Here is a 19442-nt window from a genome sequence, read left to right on the forward strand (position 1 = left end):
ACAAAAGGCAGAAGAAACACACCGGGATAATGATGTTTTCTGCATGTTCTCTCACTGTTGATTAAATACGTTTTCTTGCTCTTGTTCCCATCTTCTGTTCTGCGTTAACTTGCTTGTCCTCTAAAGCAGTTTATTAGTGGTGTGGTGTTGAACGTTATGCCCTGCAACATGCTATTCTATTTAAACATCTCTTTAACAGTCAAAGTCAGGTTTTGCCGAACAATGTGACTGACGCTTCATTGATCTTGATTTCCGTTAAAATATTCAAGTAGCTATGCTGTTTTGATCACAGGCTCAAGCACTGTCAACTGTTATCTTGAAGCAACATGTGGAGAGTGTTTATTGACCTGGCCAAAACACAACAACATAATTGCTGCCAGCAAGAGCCAAAGTCAAAGCTCCCCACAAGATCTGACATGACATTGTAAATCAGGGGTCGGCAACAGGCAAGTTTTTAGTAATATACAGTATACACATCGACGGGGCTGCAGTGATTGAGAGCTTCAAGTTCCTTGGTGTCCACATCACCAACATACTAACATGGTCCAAGCACACCATGACAGTCGTGAAGCGGGCACAACTAAACCTATTCCCCCTCAGGAGACTGAAAAAATTTGGCATGGGTCCTGAGATCCTCAAAAGGTTCTACAGCTGCACCATTGAGAGCATCCTGACTGGTTGCATCACTGCCTGGTATGGCAAATGCTCAGCCTCCGACCGCAAGGCACTACAGAGAGTACATCACTGGGGCCAAGCTTCCTGCCATCCAGGACCTCTATACCAGGCGGTGTCAGAGGAAGGCCCTAAAAATTGTCAAACACTCCAGCCACCCTAGTCATAGACTGTTCTCTCTGCTACCACACAACAAGCGGTACCGGAGTGCGAAGTCTAGGTCCAAGAGGCTTCTAAACAGCTCTAGTCAAATGGCTGCCCAGGCTATTTGCATTTCCCCCCCCTCTCCACACCACTGCCACTCTCTGTTATCTATGCATAGTCACTTTAATTAACTCTACCTTCATGTATATAATACCTCAACTAACCGGTGCCCCCGCACATTGACTCTGTTCCGGCCCCCCCCCCCCCCCCCCTGTATATATTGTTATTTTTTACAGCTGCTCTTTAATTACTTGTTACTTTTATCTCTTATTCTTATTTTTTGAAACTGCACTGTCGGTTAGGGGCTCGTAAGTAAGCATTTCACAGTAAGGTCTACACCTGTTGTGTTCTGCGCATGTGACTAATAACATTTTATTTTATTTAAAACATTTTAAGAGATACAGTTGGAAGTTTACATGCACTTAGGTTGGAGTCAGTAAAACTCGTTTTTCACTCCACAAATTTCTTGACTTCTACTTTGTGCATGACACAAGTAATTTTTCAAACAATTGTTTACAGACAGATTATTTCACTTATAATTCACTGTATCACAATTCCAGTGGGTCAGAAGTTTACATACACTAAGTTGACTGTGCCTTTAAACAGCTTGGAAAATTCCAGAAAATGATGTCATGCTTTAGAAGCTTCTGATAGACTAATTGACATTGTTTGAGTCAATTGGAGGTGTACATGTGGATGTATTTCAAGGCTTGCCTTCAAACTCAGTACCTCTTTGCTTGACATCATGGGAACATCAAACGAAATCAGCCAAGACCTCAGAAAAAAAATGGTGGACGTCCACAAGTCTGGTTCATCCTTGGGAGAAATTTCCAAACGCCTGAAGGTACCACGTTCATCTGTACAAACAATAGTAGGCAAAATAGTAGGCAAGTATAAACACCATTGGACCACGCAGCTGTCATACAGCTCAGGAAGGAGACGCGTTCTGTCTCCTAGAGATGAACGTACTTTGGTACGAAAAGTGCAAATCAATCCCAGAACAACAGCAAAGGACATTGTGAAGATGCTGGAGGAACTGAAAAAGTGTGTGCGAGCAAGGAGGCCTACAAACCTGATTCAGCTCTGTCAGAAGGAATGGGACAACATTCACCCAACTTATTGTGGGAAGCTTGTGTAATGCTACCCAAAACGTTTGACCCAAGTTAAACAATTTATAGGCAATGCTACCAAATACTAATTGAGTGTATGTAAACTTCTGATCCACTGGGAATGTGATGAAAGAAATAAAAGCTGAAAGAAATAATTCTCTCTATTATTCTGACATTTCACATTCTTAAAATAAAGTGGTGATCCTAACTGACCTAAGACAGGGAATTTTTACTAGGATTAAATGTCAGGAATTGTGAAAAACTGAGTTTATATGTATTTGGCTAAGGTGTGTGTAAACTTCCGACTTCAACTGTATGTGATCGTGACTATTATAATCAGTATGGTCTCTAGATTGACTAGATTAACCTTCAATAGTTTTATGTTCCATTATAGCATATCTGACATTCTGACTTTGTCTGACCTCAAGGTACCATAGTAACAAATCTGGTTTATTCATATTATGGAATGCTCACCTCGGCAGGTGTTACTGAGCTGTTGTCCGGGTCTTTGCCTTTGTCTCAGGATGTTTCACTGGGTGGTGAAGGTGGTTCCTCAGCCCCCTGACGTCCTTGGTTCTCTGGGAGAGGAGACGGCCAATCCCGCACCAGTAAGACCACACTAATCATGCCTGTTCACAGATCAACACACATGTATATCTGAAAAACTCACATGATATTACCAAAGATACGTTTTTTTCTTTATGACTTTTGTCCTTTTCACATTACCTGATTGTGTCTCTTAATCTTTCTCTCCCAAAGAGAAACGTGTCTAAAGATGAAGTGAAAAAAGGTAATGCTCCTGTTCTACAAACATTGTATCGTAGCTTTGTAACACAATGAAATAACTGTGAATAAGTGTGTTTTACAATTGCGTATGAATTTTTTTTATCCTCGTCTTCACTTCTGTTTCATGTAAATGCTTCTCAACAGTCAAGGCAAAACAGAAGGAAGATGATATTTCTGAGGACAACAGGTATGTGTGTTAAATTGGACCTGTGAGCTGGTTGGTCTGCTTGCATACAGTATTCAACCAATGATGATGATGAAAGTGATGATTTTATTGATGTAATTCCTCTCTCTCAGTATTCAGAGTGGAGTGATGACCTGGCTCTCCAATGGATTCACAAGTGCTCTTCCTCAACCAGCAGGCACACCTAACCTCAGCAGATCCAACTCTGTATCCAGGGTTAGAGGCAGACAACACTACCTGTATCAGTCAGCCTGTGATTTCATCAGTGGAATGTTTTTTGTTGCTGTATAAAGGGTTAATGTGTGACTCTTTCATTCTCTCCCTCCACTTTCTGCTTCAATCCACCAGTCACTGCAGGAGGATGAAAGGTATGAAGGGAGGACTTTATCAAAGTGTTGAATTGGTTTATTCTGTAGAATTTTTTTCTTGAAGTAATATACAAGGTATGTTGAAATGTGGAAATATATAAAACAAAAAGAAAAAAGTTTGATAGTTCTATAAATTGACTGAAGAGTCCTCTTTCCAACAGGAATGGGGTGATTAAGTGGATTGCAGATGGACTGAGTAAAGTGGTACCCCAGCCAGATGAAAAGTACAGAGAGGATATTCGAGAGGAGGATGAAACAGAGGTGACACCAAGTCATGGTAGCTTTGTTTTCAGGAGAGCACATGGTGCTCAATGATTTAAAAGACTTTGTTCTTAAAAATAGCTTATAAAAATCATGTTTGTCAGGTTGCCTCAAGGCTTTTAAACAGTATAATAACTTTAAAAGTGCTCCACTTTCATTAAAACATGATTACTACATTAATGCTACATTAAACCCTTACCTCCCCATGATAACTCAATATTCTCACTTAAAATCCCTAATTCTGCTCCCGGCTTGATGAATAACCGGAGATGGTCTATAATGTTAGAACAGGCTTTTGAATAACTAGCTTAATCAAAGAAAATTGTTCACAGGGCTTTCAGAGATCTACAAATGAGAGAGGTTTATAAACAAATAGTCTGTGATAATATCAAGGGTGTTAAGACACTATAGACTTCATCTCATCATCATCTCATCAGTAACGGTTAGATGTAATTATTTATTTAATAGTATGCCAACTGTTCGTTTTAAAAGCATTGAACCCTTTTAAAAGCATTGAGCGGTTATGGCTTACCAGTCTCTCCCCAGATCCGGCTACTGTAGTTTGAATTGTATTCTAGTTCAGCTTTCAGAAATCAGCAGGGTGGTGCTGATTAGACAAAAAAAGTCCAGTTAAAGAAAGTCCAGTTGTCTAACAAGAATTCCATTGTGCTGGAGTTTCATTTTCTAATACCGGTAATTCATCTTTTCTCCTTTATGTTCCTCTATTTGCTTAAAACACATGAGTTTATCGCAGAGCCATGTGTAAGTACAGCTATGTAATGGGCTGTATCTGGGCCGGACACCCACCCACCCCCTTAGTGGTCTGAGTAGTCGTACACCTTCAATCAACACCTTCAATCAATCCCGAATAGTATTTGCTCTAAAGCTTCACATTTCATCAACCACTTATTTTAATGAAAGGATAGAATAAAATGTTGAAATCAAGGACAAATGATATCAATGATTGAGGTATTGCACATCTGTAAGATGTATACCAAACATTAGAAACACCTTTCTAATATTGAGTTGCACCTTGGGCTGTTACGGTGACCGTATTACCGCCACACCGGTGATCATGAATCATGATAGCAGTAAAATTCCACATCACCGTTTAGTCACGCTAATTACGCTTCTCCAAGCTCTGATGCTCATTAGTAGTTAGTTACTAGCCCGATGCTCTAACCACTAGGCTACCCTGCCGCCCCTAATCTCTCTGACATCAATGCAAATGTAATTGAAAATCTCATCAAACACTTCATGAGAGCCCATGAGCTCAAATTGTGCAACATTTCTATAGCTATGCAATCGCGTGAGAAAACATAGTTTTGATGGCCTCTATTAAAAAGAGGAGGACTAACCTGACACCCGCACATTGACTTGGTGCTGGTTCTTTTGGCTAGACCTACTAATAATATTAAGCACATTGCTTCTCTTTACAACAGGAGTACAGCCTTCCTCCTGTCTTGCATGAAAATGAACCACAGGAAAAGCATCCTCCATTCGCTATTTAAGTGCATAGATTACATTTTTCTTCTCCTCCCATGCCCCTTTTCCGAGACAGGTGCACGATAATGGTCCTTTCTAAATCAAAACTCATTTCACACATATATTATTTAGAATATGTAAAGACAACAGTAAATTAAGAATAGTCTGATGGGTGACAATATTAGCCTATCACTTGTGAATGATGCCCAGCATAAGGCAAGAAACAGTGCATACCTTTTTTTGCGACTTTTTCAAATCATAGTCGCACACCTCATGTAGCCTAGCCCATAGTTCTATATGTTTTGATAAGGTTTGTATCACAACTAAAGTGGCCAAATAACTTCTTAAAATGAAGCACATTAATACGCTTTATAACCAGTGTACTGTAGAGACTAATTGGTATACATAGGCTGCAGGTGAGTTTTAAGTTTGGGGAAGATCATTTTCACCATTAAAAATGCATCTTTATAATAAAGCATTACATGCATAATCACATTTGCAGTCACTTTCGAGAACAGTGTTTGATTGCATTTTGGAACATTTGCGCTTATATCCCACTGCCATGTGTGCATTTCTGCACATATAATGTGAAAAAATTGCCTATCTACATTTTAAGCTGTTCGGGAGTATGTTTGGAATATTTATTTATTGCACAGAAGGACAAGTTGACCAATAGAATAGGTCAACTTTTGTATTATGAGGGATAGTAGATTGACATAGGCTTGTGCTTTTGCTGATCGTTAGGCCTACTCATCTTGTTGGCTGACTAAAAGTAGCTAAATGTGGACAGTTCTAACAGTGCGTCCCCGATGTGTCTGTCTTCATTCACTTGTAGCCTTCTTCTTAGCTGAAATGTCTGTGAGTAGGACCCGATCACATGACGGGCATTGGCTACATCTGAGAGAGCCATGTGAGTGAGAAGTGCTTCAGGGCACCGCAGCTGAGAAGAGGGAATTAAGATTAGCCTATTACATTCAGCTAAAGGGCACAACGGCCACTTTGGCCGCAAAAGGCATTGGTTTTTTAGGGGGCATAACGGCCACACAAGGGGAATGCCGCTGGGAAATTCGAGGTCTGGTGAGATTATTTTCAAGTGCTTGTCAAATTGTGAATGAGAGACTGATGAAGTGTGTGCATCTTGCAACTTTTTTAAAATCATCATTACAGTACCATCATGCAGCCTTAGAATGTAGTAAAAATCTAAACATATAGCCCAACGTTTGTATCACAACTAAAGTTGCATAAATAACTCTAAATTAAGCATATAGGACCAGTTTCTTTGTTAACCTGTCACGGATCCCCCGGTACTGCTGCTCATTCCGTTCACCAGCTCCGGAGATCTACGTCACCGGCTTTCTAGGCGTCACTGAACTGGATTCACTACCCCAGGCTGTCTTGTCTTATTACGCACACCTGGTTCCCATTCCCCCTGATTAGTATGTTATTGTGCACTTCTTTTACGGGCCTCGTCCTGTGTATTATTTAGAGGTTTACACCTCACTCTTTTGTTTGGGTGGAGTAAATAAAAAACCCTATTACGTATTCCTGCGCCTGTCTCCAATCATTAGACAACGTGACATAACCGCTCAACACAGAATAGTCGCATGTGCGCACTTCCTTTTGAAATCGTTTGGAGAAAATATCCTTTCTATTTTATATGTTCAATTGTATTCTTCATACTATAAAATAATAAAAAAGAATGTCACGGAATTCTAAACAAATCTTGTCTGCTAAATGAACTAGTGTAGCCCACAGCCATATGGCACAGCCATATCAGGGCCTAACATAAGGACAACTCAGAGTATGCTATTCTGTTCTTCTGAAATAGACTACATTTTCTTCATATCATGTTTCTTTAGACCTGTCTACAATAAATAATGGATTTATTGTGATGGTGTAGGCTATACTAAATGGATTTATTACACTTTTTAAAATGTAGATGTTCCAAAAGTCTGCATTGGTGGCTTGTAGGCTATGCGTGGAAGCCAGGAGATGCCAAACGTCTTTATGCTAATTAACGGTCAATTACTGTGAGACCGGCAGTTATTTGCTTGACAATCACCGGCTGACAAAATTTCATGACTAGTTGCACCCCATCCTTTTGCCCTCAGAACAGCCTCAATTCGACGGGGCATGGACTCTACAAGGTGTCGAAAGCATTTCACAGGGATGCAGGCCCATGTTGACTCCAATGCTTCCCCCAGTTGTGAAGTTGGCTGGATGTCCTTTCGGCGGTGGACCATTTTTGATACACACGGGAAACTGTTGAGCGTGAAAACCCAGCAGCGTTGCAGTTCTTGACACAAACCGGTGCGCCTGGCACCCACTACCATACCCTGTTCAAAGGCACTTAAATCTTTTGTCTTGCCCCTTCACCCTCTGAATGGCACACATACACAATCCGTCTCAATTGTCTCAAGGCTTAAAATCCTTCTTTAACCTGTCGCCTACACTGAGTGAAGTGGCTTTCTTTGGGATAGGGGGTGCTATTTTCACTTTTGGGGAAAATCGTATCCAATTTAAACGGCCTCGTACTCAATTCTTGCTCGTACAATATGCATATTATTATTACTATTGGATAGAAAACACTCTCTAGTTTCTAAAACCGTTTGAATTATTTCTCTAAGTGAAACAGAACTCTTTTTACAGCCCATTTCCTATCCGGAAGTGAGATTTCCAAAAGCGAGGTCTCTCTTCAAGAGCTTGTCTATAAAAGGGCATGTCACTTATGACTGTAGAAACACGTCATACACCTTCCCCTGGGTGTCATGCGGAAGTGAGAGCAGAAATGACTTGATTATCTCGTTCTGGGATTGAATACAACCTCTTGGAGTGAGAGGTCCGCCATTATTTTTTTTGGAAGGCGCGAAGTTGGACCTGGAATCGCCTCCTGGAAAACCGTCGTTATAGGTGAATATGATCTCCGGCATCGATTTTATTTGATACATGTCACAATATCATCCTAAAGTATGTTTTTTCAATATAGTTTAATTATATTATTGAAATTTATTCGGGACTTTAGACGTGATGCGTTGGAGGAATTTGTTCAAGAAGGAGAGGTTAGCGCCGCACGGCCAGTGTGCTTGCTAATTCAAGAGGGAAATAGTTCGTTCTGGATCCAAACAAAGACGGTTCTGAACAAAGGACCCCTTGTACAACATTCTGATGGAAGATCAACAAAGATAAGGACCCAATTTGGGATGCTATTTCATATATCTGTCGAACTGTGCTATCGCTACCGTTTGCCTTGATTCAATGCTGCTGTGTGTTAGCTATTGTAGTAAGCTAATATAACGATATATTGTGTTTTCGCTGTAAAACACTTAAGAAATCGGAAATATTGGCTGTATTCACAAGATCTTTGTCTTTCATTAGCTATCCACCATATATTTTTCTGAAATGTTTTATGATGAGTAATTAGGTAGTTGACGTTGGTGTCTGTATTTACTCTGGCTACTCCCGTGCGATTTCTGACTGTAGCTATGATGGTAGCTATGATGGTAGCAGTAATGTAAAACTGATTTATAGCTCAAATATGCACATCTTTCGAACAAAACATAGATTTATTGTGTAACATTGTTATAGGACTGTCATCTGAGGGAGCAGTTTCTAGGTTAGTTAGGTTGGTTCTAGGTTAGTTAGGTTGGCTTTGTGCATGCTACCTGCATGCTACCGGTGCTGTGAAAAATGTCTGTGTCTTTTGTATTTGGTGGTGAGCTAACATAAATATACGTGGTGTTTTCGCTGTAAAACATTTAAAAAATCGGAAATATTGGCTATATTCACAAGATCTTTGTCTTTCATTTGCTATCCACCATATATTTTTCTGAAATGTTTTATGATGTGTAATTAGGTAGTTGACGTTGGTGTCTGTATTTACTCTGGCTACTCCCGTGCTATTTCTGACTGTAGCTATGATGGTAGCAGTAATGTAAAACTGATTTATAGCTCAAATATGCAAATTTTTTGAACAAAACATAGATTTATTGTGTAACATGTTATAGGACTGTCATCTGAGGGAGTTGTTTCTAGGTTAGTTAGGTTGGTTCTAAGTTAGTTAGGTTGGCTTTGTGCATGCTACCTGCATGCTACCAGTGCTGTGAAAAATGTCTGTCCTCTTTTGTATTTGGTGGTGAGCTAACATAAATATACGTGGTGTTTTTGCTGTAATACATTTAAAAAATCGGACATGTTGGCTGGATTCACAAGATGTTTATCTTTCAAATGCTGTATTGGACTTGTTAATGTGTGAAAGTTAAATATTTAAAAAAAAAATGTTTTTTGAATTTCCCGCTCTGCCTTTTCAGTGGAATGTGGGAGGAGTTCCGCTAGCGGAACCCCTGTCCTAGACAGGTTAACAAGTGACATCAATAAGGGATCATATTTTTCACCTGGATTCACCTGGTCAGTCATATCATGGAAAGAACAGGTGTTCTCAATGTTTTGAATACTCAGTGTACATTTGATGATTTGGGTTTGAAAACTTGAACAGCATTGCTTTGATAGATATAGATACGGTTCAAATTGTAAATTGTTTTACAATTTATATAAATAGAATCATAATTCCTTTAAAACACCACCCTTTCATAACCAAATAGCCCATTTAAAAATAAATGTATAATTGGACAGCAGAGGAGCATTTTAAACTATTGTAATGTAATAACATAAAATGATCAAAACAACTATATGGTAAATATTTAATATCCCCATTGTAAAAAATGAAAGTTTGTGATGCTGAGTTATTCACATTATGTTGCTGTCAATCAAATGCTGACTTCTCTTTTTCAGGTTTATAACATGAAAGATGTGCCTGGTATGTGTTTTAAATTTGTCACACAGCAATCCCATTTGTGTGTACCGGTATGTCACAAATGTTATAACTGCTTTGACTCACTATTGATGTGGTCACTGATTGGTCTATTTTCTTTCTAGACGCAGAGCCCCTCCCACATATACCTGTGGTGGAGATGTTTTCAGAATATGAGGAGGAGGATCAGATACCACAGTTCCCCCCCAAGTGAGTCACACAGAGACACGCCTCCCCCCACTGTACAGCCCCCCCCCCCCACTCCTCTGCCACCTGGACAGACACATATACACAGCCAAATTCAACTTCAGTAACTTCCCTTTCACCCCATCACGCTGACAAAATGTATCTTAATCCTAATCCCCCCCCCCCTCCCCCCCGTCTCTCTCTGCCACTTGGCTTCTACCACCATCTCTTTATTCCTCTATCTGTTTTCTTCCCATCTGTCTTGCATTGCAGTGTGGTTAACTGGATTAAGAATGCTATTCCTCAGCCTGTGATGCTCCCTGCAGGCTACATAGAGGCCCTAAGTAAGGCCCAACAGGCCCAGGGTAAGAGGTCATCTCTTGACAAAGGTAGAAGCAGAGTTTAAATGTTTGAGGCCAGTTACCTCAACATAGATTAAAAGCCTAGTCCTGGAGTATGAAACCTACTCAATGGAGGATTTCAATTGAAATAACTTTCTAGTCAAAGCAAAATCAAATCCAATTGTATTAGTCACATGCAACCTTACAGTGAAATGCTTACTTACGAGCCCCTAACCGACAGTGCAGTTTAAAAAAATACGAATAAGAGATAATAGTAACAAGTAATTACAGAGCAGCAGTAAAAAATAGCAATATACAGTGGGGGAAAAAAGTATTTAGTCAGCCACCAATTGTGCAAGTTCTCCCACTTAAAAAGATGAGAGAGGCCTGTAATTTTCATCATAGGTACACTTCAACTATGACAGACAAAATGAGAAAAGAAAATCCAGAAAATCACATTGTAGGATTTTTAATGAATTTATTAGCAAATTATGGTGGAAAATAAGTATTTGGTCAATAACAAAAGTTTATCTCAATACTTTGTTATATACCCTTTGTTGGCAATGACAGAGGTCAAACGTTTTCTGTAAGTCTTCACAAGGTTTTCACACACTGTTGCTGGTATTTTGGCCCATTCCTCCATACAGATCTCCTCTAGAGCAGTAATGTTTTGGGGCTGTTGCTGGGCAACACGGACTTTCAACTCCCTCCAACTCCCTCCAAAGATTTGTCATACCCGCTTCACGACTGTCATGGTGTGCTTGGACCATGTTAGTTTGTTGGTGATGTGGACACCAAGGAACTTGAAGCTCTCAACCTGCTCCACTGCAGCCCCGTCGATGAGAATGGGGGCGTGCTCGGTCCTCTTTTTCCTGTAGTCCACAATCATGTCCTTTGTCTTGATCACATTGAGGAAGAGGTTGTTGTCCTGGCACCACACAGCCAGGTCTCGTCGTTGTTGGTGATCAGGCCTACCACTGTTGTGTCATCGGCAAAATTAATGATGGTGTTGGAGTCGTGCCTAGCCGTGCAGTCAAGAGTGAAGAGGGAGTACAGGAGGGGGCTGAGCACGCACCCCTGAGGGGCCCCTGTGTTGAGGATCAGCGTGGCGGATGTGTTGTTACCTACCCTTATCACCTGGGGGCGGCCCGTCAGGAAGTCCAGGATCCAGTTGCAGAGGGAGGTGTTTAGTCCCATGGTCCTTAGCTTATTGATGAGTTTTGAGGGCACTTGAACACTGAGCTGTAGTCAATGAATATCATTCTCACATAGGTGTTCCTTTTGTCCAGGTGGGAAAGGGAAATGTGGAGTGCAATAGAGATTGCATCATCTGTGGATCTGTTGGGGCGGTATGCAAGTTGGAGTGGGTCTAGGGTTTCTGGGATGATGGTGTTGATGTGAGCCATGACCAGCCTTTCAAAGCACTTCACAGACGTGAGTGCTACGGGTCGGTAGTCATTTAGGCAGGTCACCTTAGTGTTCTTGGGCACAGGCACTATGGTGGTCTGCTTAAAATGTTGGTATTACAGACGTGGACAGGGAGAGGTTGAACATGTCAGTGAAGACACTTGCTAATTGGTCAGCGCATGCTCGCAGTACACATCCTGGTAATCCGTCTGGCCCTGTGGCCTTGTGAATGTTAACCTGTCTAAAGGTTTTACTCACATCGGCTGCGGAGAGCGTGATCACACAGTCTTCCGGTACAGTTAGTGCTCTCATGCATGTTTCAGTGTTATTTGCCTCGAAGCTAGCATAGAAGTAGTTTAGCTTGTCCGGTAGGCTTGTGTCCCTGGGCAGCTCTCGGCTGTGCTTCCTTTTGTAGTCTGTAATGGTTTGCAGGCCCTGTCCCGGACTAGTCTTAATCTGTGTCCAAGAAACCTGCACCTAATAATACAAATCTACTAGCTACGCGTGTATGCTAATGTTGTACACCTGTCTTCTCATTTTCTCTGTTCTCTCACCACCTCCAGAGTCCCTCAAAGGAGATGAGGACTCACAGAACTCTAAGTAAATTTAACCCACAGACGACACTATGCTACAGCCGTTAGAATGTAGGCTCACCTGTATGTTTCTGTGTTCCCTTTGGCCCGTTAGTAAGGTGTTTCTCTGTGTCCCACAGTGTCGTAGGCTGGTTCGTGACGGGCCTCGGCTTCAAGATGCCACAGCCTGTCGCGAGATCCAGAGATGATGTTGAAGTTGTGCCGAATGGTACGTGATATTTATTTTTGTATGTTTTTCACATTTTATCTTCCTCTTACCTTCAAACCGAGCCCTCATTCTCAGTTCAAAATACAAGTAAATCTAAAATCACACAAAGGACTCTGACTACAGAGTCAGTTAGACACAGTTAGACCCGTCAGCAATTTTTACAAATTCAGGTTAATTAAGATGATATGCCATGCAGTAAGTGTAGGCTTGGGACCTACTATTTCTCTTTTATTTTGTACTATTTCTTCTATATTCCATAAAGTGTTGAAGTCACAGAAGAGATTGTAACCCTCTCCTTCTGTTGGTCCGGTTTAGAGAGACCCTAACTCAGTCCATCTTCTCCTTCTGTTTCAGGGGGGGTGGGAGCGCTGAGAGACCCTTAAACAAAAGGAGAAAGAAGACTGAGGAACCGTGAGAGAGACTGAGAACAAAGAGATAGAGGCAGAAAGACAGGCTTACCGACATAGATGATTTTGGACATTTATACAGCTCCACTGAGCAACCTGGCAGCTGTGAGACATCGCTTAATTATTTTTTTTACTTACCTTACTCTTTATGGAATGCAGATATTTTTGTTTGATTTTAATTGTGTATAGTCAATGTATAACAGTTCATTAAAATGAACTGTTTGTCAGTTAATGTCAGTTGTTCAAATCTTGTCGATATGTAGCAAGAAATGGGTCTTGTCTTCATTGTAGTAATCTTTGAAGTAATTTGGATTCATTAAGAGATTAAGTATATTAGAAAATACATACAGACACATAGAGCTATCAGGCAACATTGTGTCTCATAGTTTTTGTACATTAAATATACCACATTAAACTACTTTTTTGAAGGTAAAGATTATTGCTGCACTAAAAAGCTAACACAAAAACGACTTAATCCTATTGTACATGTTTTCCCTTGTGACCTATTCTCATCGCCTTGAACTATGAATGTGGCCTAAGGTTGTAATTATGTTTATTTTGATCTGACAGAGTCAAACAGAGTCACGGCAGTCAAGTTATTATAAATAAGTTGATAAATTATGACATCATGCCTAAAAAGTATGCCTGACATTATAATAACGTGTTGTAAAATATTATAAAAATAATAAAGATATCATCTGAAATATTTTGTCGTGTTAAGAGATGATGATATTAAATTCTTACAAAACATTTTGTATATTGTATTTATTTAAGCATATTGCTTATAATTGAAAAATAAAATAAGAGAATGTCATATTTTAATTGTTGATTTCAAAGATTTTCCTCTCAAATCAAATGCTACACATCAAACACAATGGATTGTTCACATTACCATGTTGACTCTTGGTGTCTTATCAGTTGTAACAGTCCAGACACAGACAATGACTGTATGACTGCTTGTCCCAAAGTCTCTAAAAGACCCAAAGCAGTGGACCTGGTTCTGGAGGAAGTAGTAGAAGCAGACATGAAGGATCTGGAGGTGCCAACACAGATGACACAGCCAACAAAGTTGGCTCTGGCACAGCCGGCACAGCAAAAACAGCCATTGAAACCAGATGAGCCTGAACCGAATCTTCCAAATGTCCCAGAGTCAACAACCCCATCGCTGGAGGATGCTGAGACTCCGACAGGCAGGTGGACACCCTTCACAGAGAGCATCAAGAGAGAGGCTGAGGGCATAGCTATGGCTACCATGGAGGAACGGTAAGCAAGGAGTCAGACCAGATCAAATATCTCAAAGTAATTTATGTAGAATATTACAGGAGCCTACACACAGTCACTATTTTACACATTGTCTGGTTATGGTGATCCAACAGTAGTTGCATATCTTCTCATTGGGTTAACCAGAATTGTTTCCCTTCAGTCTAAAGGAGAAATAAAGTTGTCTATATAAAGTTAGCTTAATATGACATACTAGTAATATCCCAGCAATGTGCACATCTCTGCAGGATGACCCAGGGCTGCGTGGATTTGGTGCAAATGGCGGAGGAGGTGGCCAGACACACAGCTGAGACGGCCATCAGGCAGATGCAAGATGCCCAATTTATCAAACTGTCCATTCAAAGCCAGGAAGCCATTCTGGAGGAAGACGAAGACCCAGAGTAAGTTTTCACTCAGCCTTAACATCCTCAGTCCCCTGCCTACTCCAGAACAAATGCATAGGCTATCTCCAAACACCTGCCCTACACTTGTATAGCATTTTAAATGTAGCATTTATTGGGGTCATGGTTTAAGAGACAACTGGCCATAAATGTGTGAAGTCCCTCCCCTCCCACACATGTACATGGCTGGGGTCTTTGACAATTTTTAGGGCCTTCCTCTGACACTGCCTGGTGTAGAGGTCCTGGATGGCAGGCAGCTTTGCCCCAGTGATGTACTGGGCCGTACGCACTACCCTCTGAAGTGCCTTGCGGTCGGATGCCGAGCAATTGCCGTACCAGGCAGTGATGCAACCGGTCAGGATGCGCTCGATGTTGCAGCTGTAGAACCTTTTGAGGATCTGAGGACCCATAAGAAATCTTATTAGTTTCCTGGGCTTTGTCGTGCCCTCTTCACGACCCGGTGACATGTGCATGATCTTAGCTAGCTAGCGTCGCCATGACATCGTCTAGAAGTGTGATTGGGGATTTCTATTGGATAAGCAGTTTCTGCATATCTTTACTGTACTGTCTTTGATGATGATGTATGTTTTTTGCCATATTAGTGCACTGGGCCTTTATTACTCCTGTATGAGCAGAGAAAAATGCTTGTCAGCAGCTCAGGCTGCGTCAAGATGTCCACTATCATCCCCTGCCAAAGAAAAGGGAAGTAACTGAGTTGAATGACTACTGACCCATAGCACTCACTTCGTCATCATGAAGTGCTTCGAAATGTTATTCAAGACATCACTTCCTCCCTTCCCTACACACCCAACCCTCCAATTCGCCTACTGCTCTCTAAGCTCACCACAAAGCTTACAGCCCTGGGACTGAACTCCTCACTATGCAACTGGGTCCCGGACTTCCTGATGGGCTGCCCCCAGGGGGTGAAGATAGGCAACATTACTTCCTCCACACTGATCCTCAACACGGGGGCTCCACAAGGGTGCGTCCTTAGTCGCCTCATGTATACCCATGACTGTGCGGCCTCACATAGTTCCAACTACATCATCAAGTTCCCTGACGACACGACAGTAGTAGGCCTGATACAATGGCGTCGGAGGGGATGGCTGCCGTTTTACGGGCTGCTAACCAACTGTGCTATTTTGTGTGTTTTTTTGCATTGTTTGTAACTCATGTTGTACATAATGTTGCTGCTACCGTCTCTTATGACCAAAAAGAGCTTCTGGATATCAGAACAGTGATTACACACATCGAACTGGACAAAGAATTTTTCTTTAATGAGTCCGAAACGAAGGATATACTGCTTCTCCGAGACCATGCCCAAATCTCCGTCATTCGCGTGAAGAAAAGACAGAAATACAGGGGACAGAGATCGGGGTGCCTTGTGAGAATTTGTTGGCGAGTGGGCAACCTGCCTCTACCATCCGTTCTACTGGAAAATAAATTAGATGATTTCCGCTCAAGACTATCCTACCAATGGGACATTAACTGTAATATCTTATGTTTCGACGACTCTGATAATATTCAGCTGGCTGGGTTTTCTGTACATCGGCAGAACAGTACAGCTACGTCTGGTAACACGAGGGGTGGGGCTGTGTGTCTATTTGTCAATAACAGCTGGTGCGCGAGGTATTAAGGTATTGCTTTCCTGAGGTAGAGTACCTCATGATAAACTGTAGACCATACTATCTACCAAAGAGTTTTCATCTATATTTTTTGTAGCCGTCCATTTAACACCACAAACCGATGCCGGCACTAACACTGCACTCAACGAGCTGTATAAGGCCATAAGCAAACAAGAAAATGCTCACCCAGAAGCAGCGCTCCTAGTGGCCGAGGACTTTAATGCAGGCGAACTACAATCCGTTTTACCTCATTTCTACCAGCATGTCACATGTGCAACCAGAGGAAAAAAGGAGGCCACCTTTACTCCACACACAGAGATGCATACAAAGCTCTCCCTCACCATCCATTTGGCAAATCTGACCATAATTATATCCTCCTGATTCCTGCTTACAAGCAAAAACTTAAGCAGGAAGTACCAGTGACTTGCTCAATACGGAAGTGGTCATATGACGCGGATGCTACGGTACAGGACTGTTTTGTTAGCACAGACTGGAATATGTTCAGGTATTCATCCAATTGCATTGAGGAGTATACCACCTCAGTCACCGGCTTCATTAATAAGTGCATTGACGACATCGTCCCCACAGTGACCGTACGTACATATCCCATCCAGAAGCCATGGATGACAGGCAACATCTGCACCGAGCAAAAGGCTAGAGGTGCCGCTTTCAAGGAGCGGGACACTAATCTGGACTCTTATAAGCAATCCCGCTATGCCTTCAGACGAACCATCAAACAGGCAAAGCGTCAATAGAGGACTAAGATTGAATCCTACTCCACCGGCTCTGACGCTCGCCGGATGTGGCAGGGCTTGCGGACTACAAAGGGAAACCCAGCCGCGAGCTGCCCCGTAACACAGGCCTACCAGATGAGCTAAACGCCGGAGAGGGAGTATATGTGACACACGCTCTCCATAGCCGATATGAGCAAGACCTTTAAACAGGTCAACATTCACAAGGCTGCGGGGCCAGACGGATTACCAAGTCTGTAATACCTACATGTTTTAAGCAGACCACCTGTACTCCTGTTCACTGCGTGGCCAAGCACGACTCCAACACCATCATTAAGTTTGCTGACGACACAACAATGGTAGGCCTGATTGCAGGTCACCCGGACTATTTACATTGACAACCCCCCCTTTGTTTTTAAACTGCTGTCGCTGTTTATTATCAATGCATAGTCCCTTTCCCCCTACCTACCTTGACTAACCTGTACCCCCTGCACATTGACTCGGTACCGGTACCTCCTGTATATAGCCTCAGTATTGTTATTTTATTGTGTTATTTTTTTTATATTTTTTTTTAACTTGAGTTTATTAGGTAAATATTTTCTTAACTTGATTTCTTGAACAGCATTGTTGGTTAAGGGCTTGTAAGTAAGCATTTCACGGTAAGGTCTACACCTGTTGTATTTGGAGCATGTGACAAATAACATTTGATTTGATTACCAAAAACGATGAGACAGCCTACAGGGATGAGGTAGGAATGCTGACGCTGTGGTGTCAGGTAAACAACCTCTCCCTCAACGTCAGCAAAATAAAGGAGCTGATTGTGGACTTCAGGAGGATTCAGGCTGGGCACGCCCCCATCCTCATCAACATGGCCGATGTGGAGACGGTCAAAAACTTCAAGTTCCTTGGCGTACACATTTCCGAGGAGCTGAAATGGTCAAATCACACGGACACAGTTGTGAAGAAGGCACGACAGCGACTCTTTAACCATAGGAGGCTGAAGAAATGTGGCCTGCCCCCTTTGCCCCCTCCCCCAACAGACATCATTCTGAATAGCCACCACTACACCTAACCCCCCATGCACCCACCTCTTCCTGCTGCTCCCCCATGGACATTTAAATGTTTCTCCCCCCTCAACGTACAATTACCCTGCCTACACCCTAATGGACATTTATATGTATCATTGTCACAGTTGTAAATATGTATATATTATCATAGTTGTTTTATTGTTTCATTCACACCTACACTGTTGGAGCTCAGAGCTTAAGTATTCCACTGTACACTGCAACGACATCAACGAACCTGTGCATGTGACAAAATACACATCTAATCAAAACATTTGATGTAATCATAACACGACATCACTTCCCCTGGCAACCACTGGTCCCCTCTCGACGGTTGCCTAGTAACTGAGCAGGCTTCCTGTTTTTCGCTTCGACGTGGGTGAAGGGTGGCTAAGGTTTGGGCTCGAGCGAATCCATTGAGAGGTAGACGATTCTCTCTCTATTGCAAAACTTTAAAACACAGCAAAACGTTTGTTGACTTGACAACAGATTCGTTAATGTCGCAAAGATGAGTCTTGGGAGGTAAACTATTACCGAATGCACTCGAAATCTCTTGAGTGTTCAAGTGAGTAGCCTCAAGCCTGCCTTGTCCATATTGCATGCAAATAGTTTTTGACCATGCCTAGTCTATCAGATGTAACACTTTGAATACACCTGCTGCTAACTGTTTACTGGCAACAAACTAAATGTCTGAAAATATATTTTGTTTATGTTTAACTTAACACTTATTTCTTCAATTGAATTTTCTTGATTGGCTACTGAACTGGTAGCTAGGTTGATTAGATAATGCACGGTATTAGTAGGATTGGCAAGTGACATGTTGTTGTTCTACCTATGCAATAGTGTCAGGCGGTTATAGGGGGGAGGGATTGGGAGCAACATTTTGCTGTGACCAGGGTTCTAAATGATAATTTTTCATTGGAAGCACTGGTGTTCCCAACTTTAAAAAGTTAGGAGCACCACATGAAATGTAGGAGGAAAAATAAGATTTCATTTTTTGTTGTTGATTGAGATACAGCCTATATTGAGCCTATATGAATTTTAGCTACTTTTGAAGCACATGTTGTGCCCTAGAAACGAATATGTAACACTAAAGACGTTAGTTTATTATAAAAGCTAAAATGTTGACATGAATACCTGTCATTGAAATTACAAAGTAATTTGTGGAATATTAGGTTTCTACATTGTGTAAATGCACAATTTTCTTATTGAGACAGGACAAATTGGTGCCGGAGGAGATGGCTGCCGTTTTACGGTCCCCTAACCAATTGTGCTATTGTGTGTGTTTTTTCAAGTTATTTGTTACTTATTTTGTACATAATGCTTATGCCACTGTCTCTTAT

General features: G+C 41.6%; 1 protein-coding gene across 1 annotated transcript in view; it reads left to right on the forward strand.

The window, feature by feature from the left end:
* Nucleotides 1-1926: 1926 nt before the first annotated feature.
* Nucleotides 1927-19442, forward strand: part of LOC139584444 (cyclic nucleotide-gated channel beta-1-like) — a 37075-nt gene continuing 19559 nt past the window's right edge. Inside the window, 16 exon segments of the mRNA XM_071416292.1 lie at nucleotides 1927-2594; nucleotides 2731-2786; nucleotides 2921-2958; nucleotides 3069-3171; nucleotides 3304-3323; nucleotides 3485-3584; nucleotides 9858-9882; nucleotides 10002-10086; nucleotides 10336-10450; nucleotides 12355-12410; nucleotides 12523-12611; nucleotides 13987-14281; nucleotides 14527-14683; nucleotides 15417-15437; nucleotides 16715-16723; nucleotides 17350-17372. Coding sequence (XP_071272393.1) covers nucleotides 2447-2594; nucleotides 2731-2786; nucleotides 2921-2958; nucleotides 3069-3171; nucleotides 3304-3323; nucleotides 3485-3584; nucleotides 9858-9882; nucleotides 10002-10086; nucleotides 10336-10450; nucleotides 12355-12410; nucleotides 12523-12611; nucleotides 13987-14281; nucleotides 14527-14683; nucleotides 15417-15437; nucleotides 16715-16723; nucleotides 17350-17372 — 1340 coding nt within the window. The 5' untranslated portion in view covers nucleotides 1927-2446.

The sequence above is a fragment of the Salvelinus alpinus genome, chromosome 9, assembly GCF_045679555.1.
Source record: "Salvelinus alpinus chromosome 9, SLU_Salpinus.1, whole genome shotgun sequence".
NCBI lineage: Eukaryota > Metazoa > Chordata > Actinopteri > Salmoniformes > Salmonidae > Salvelinus > Salvelinus alpinus.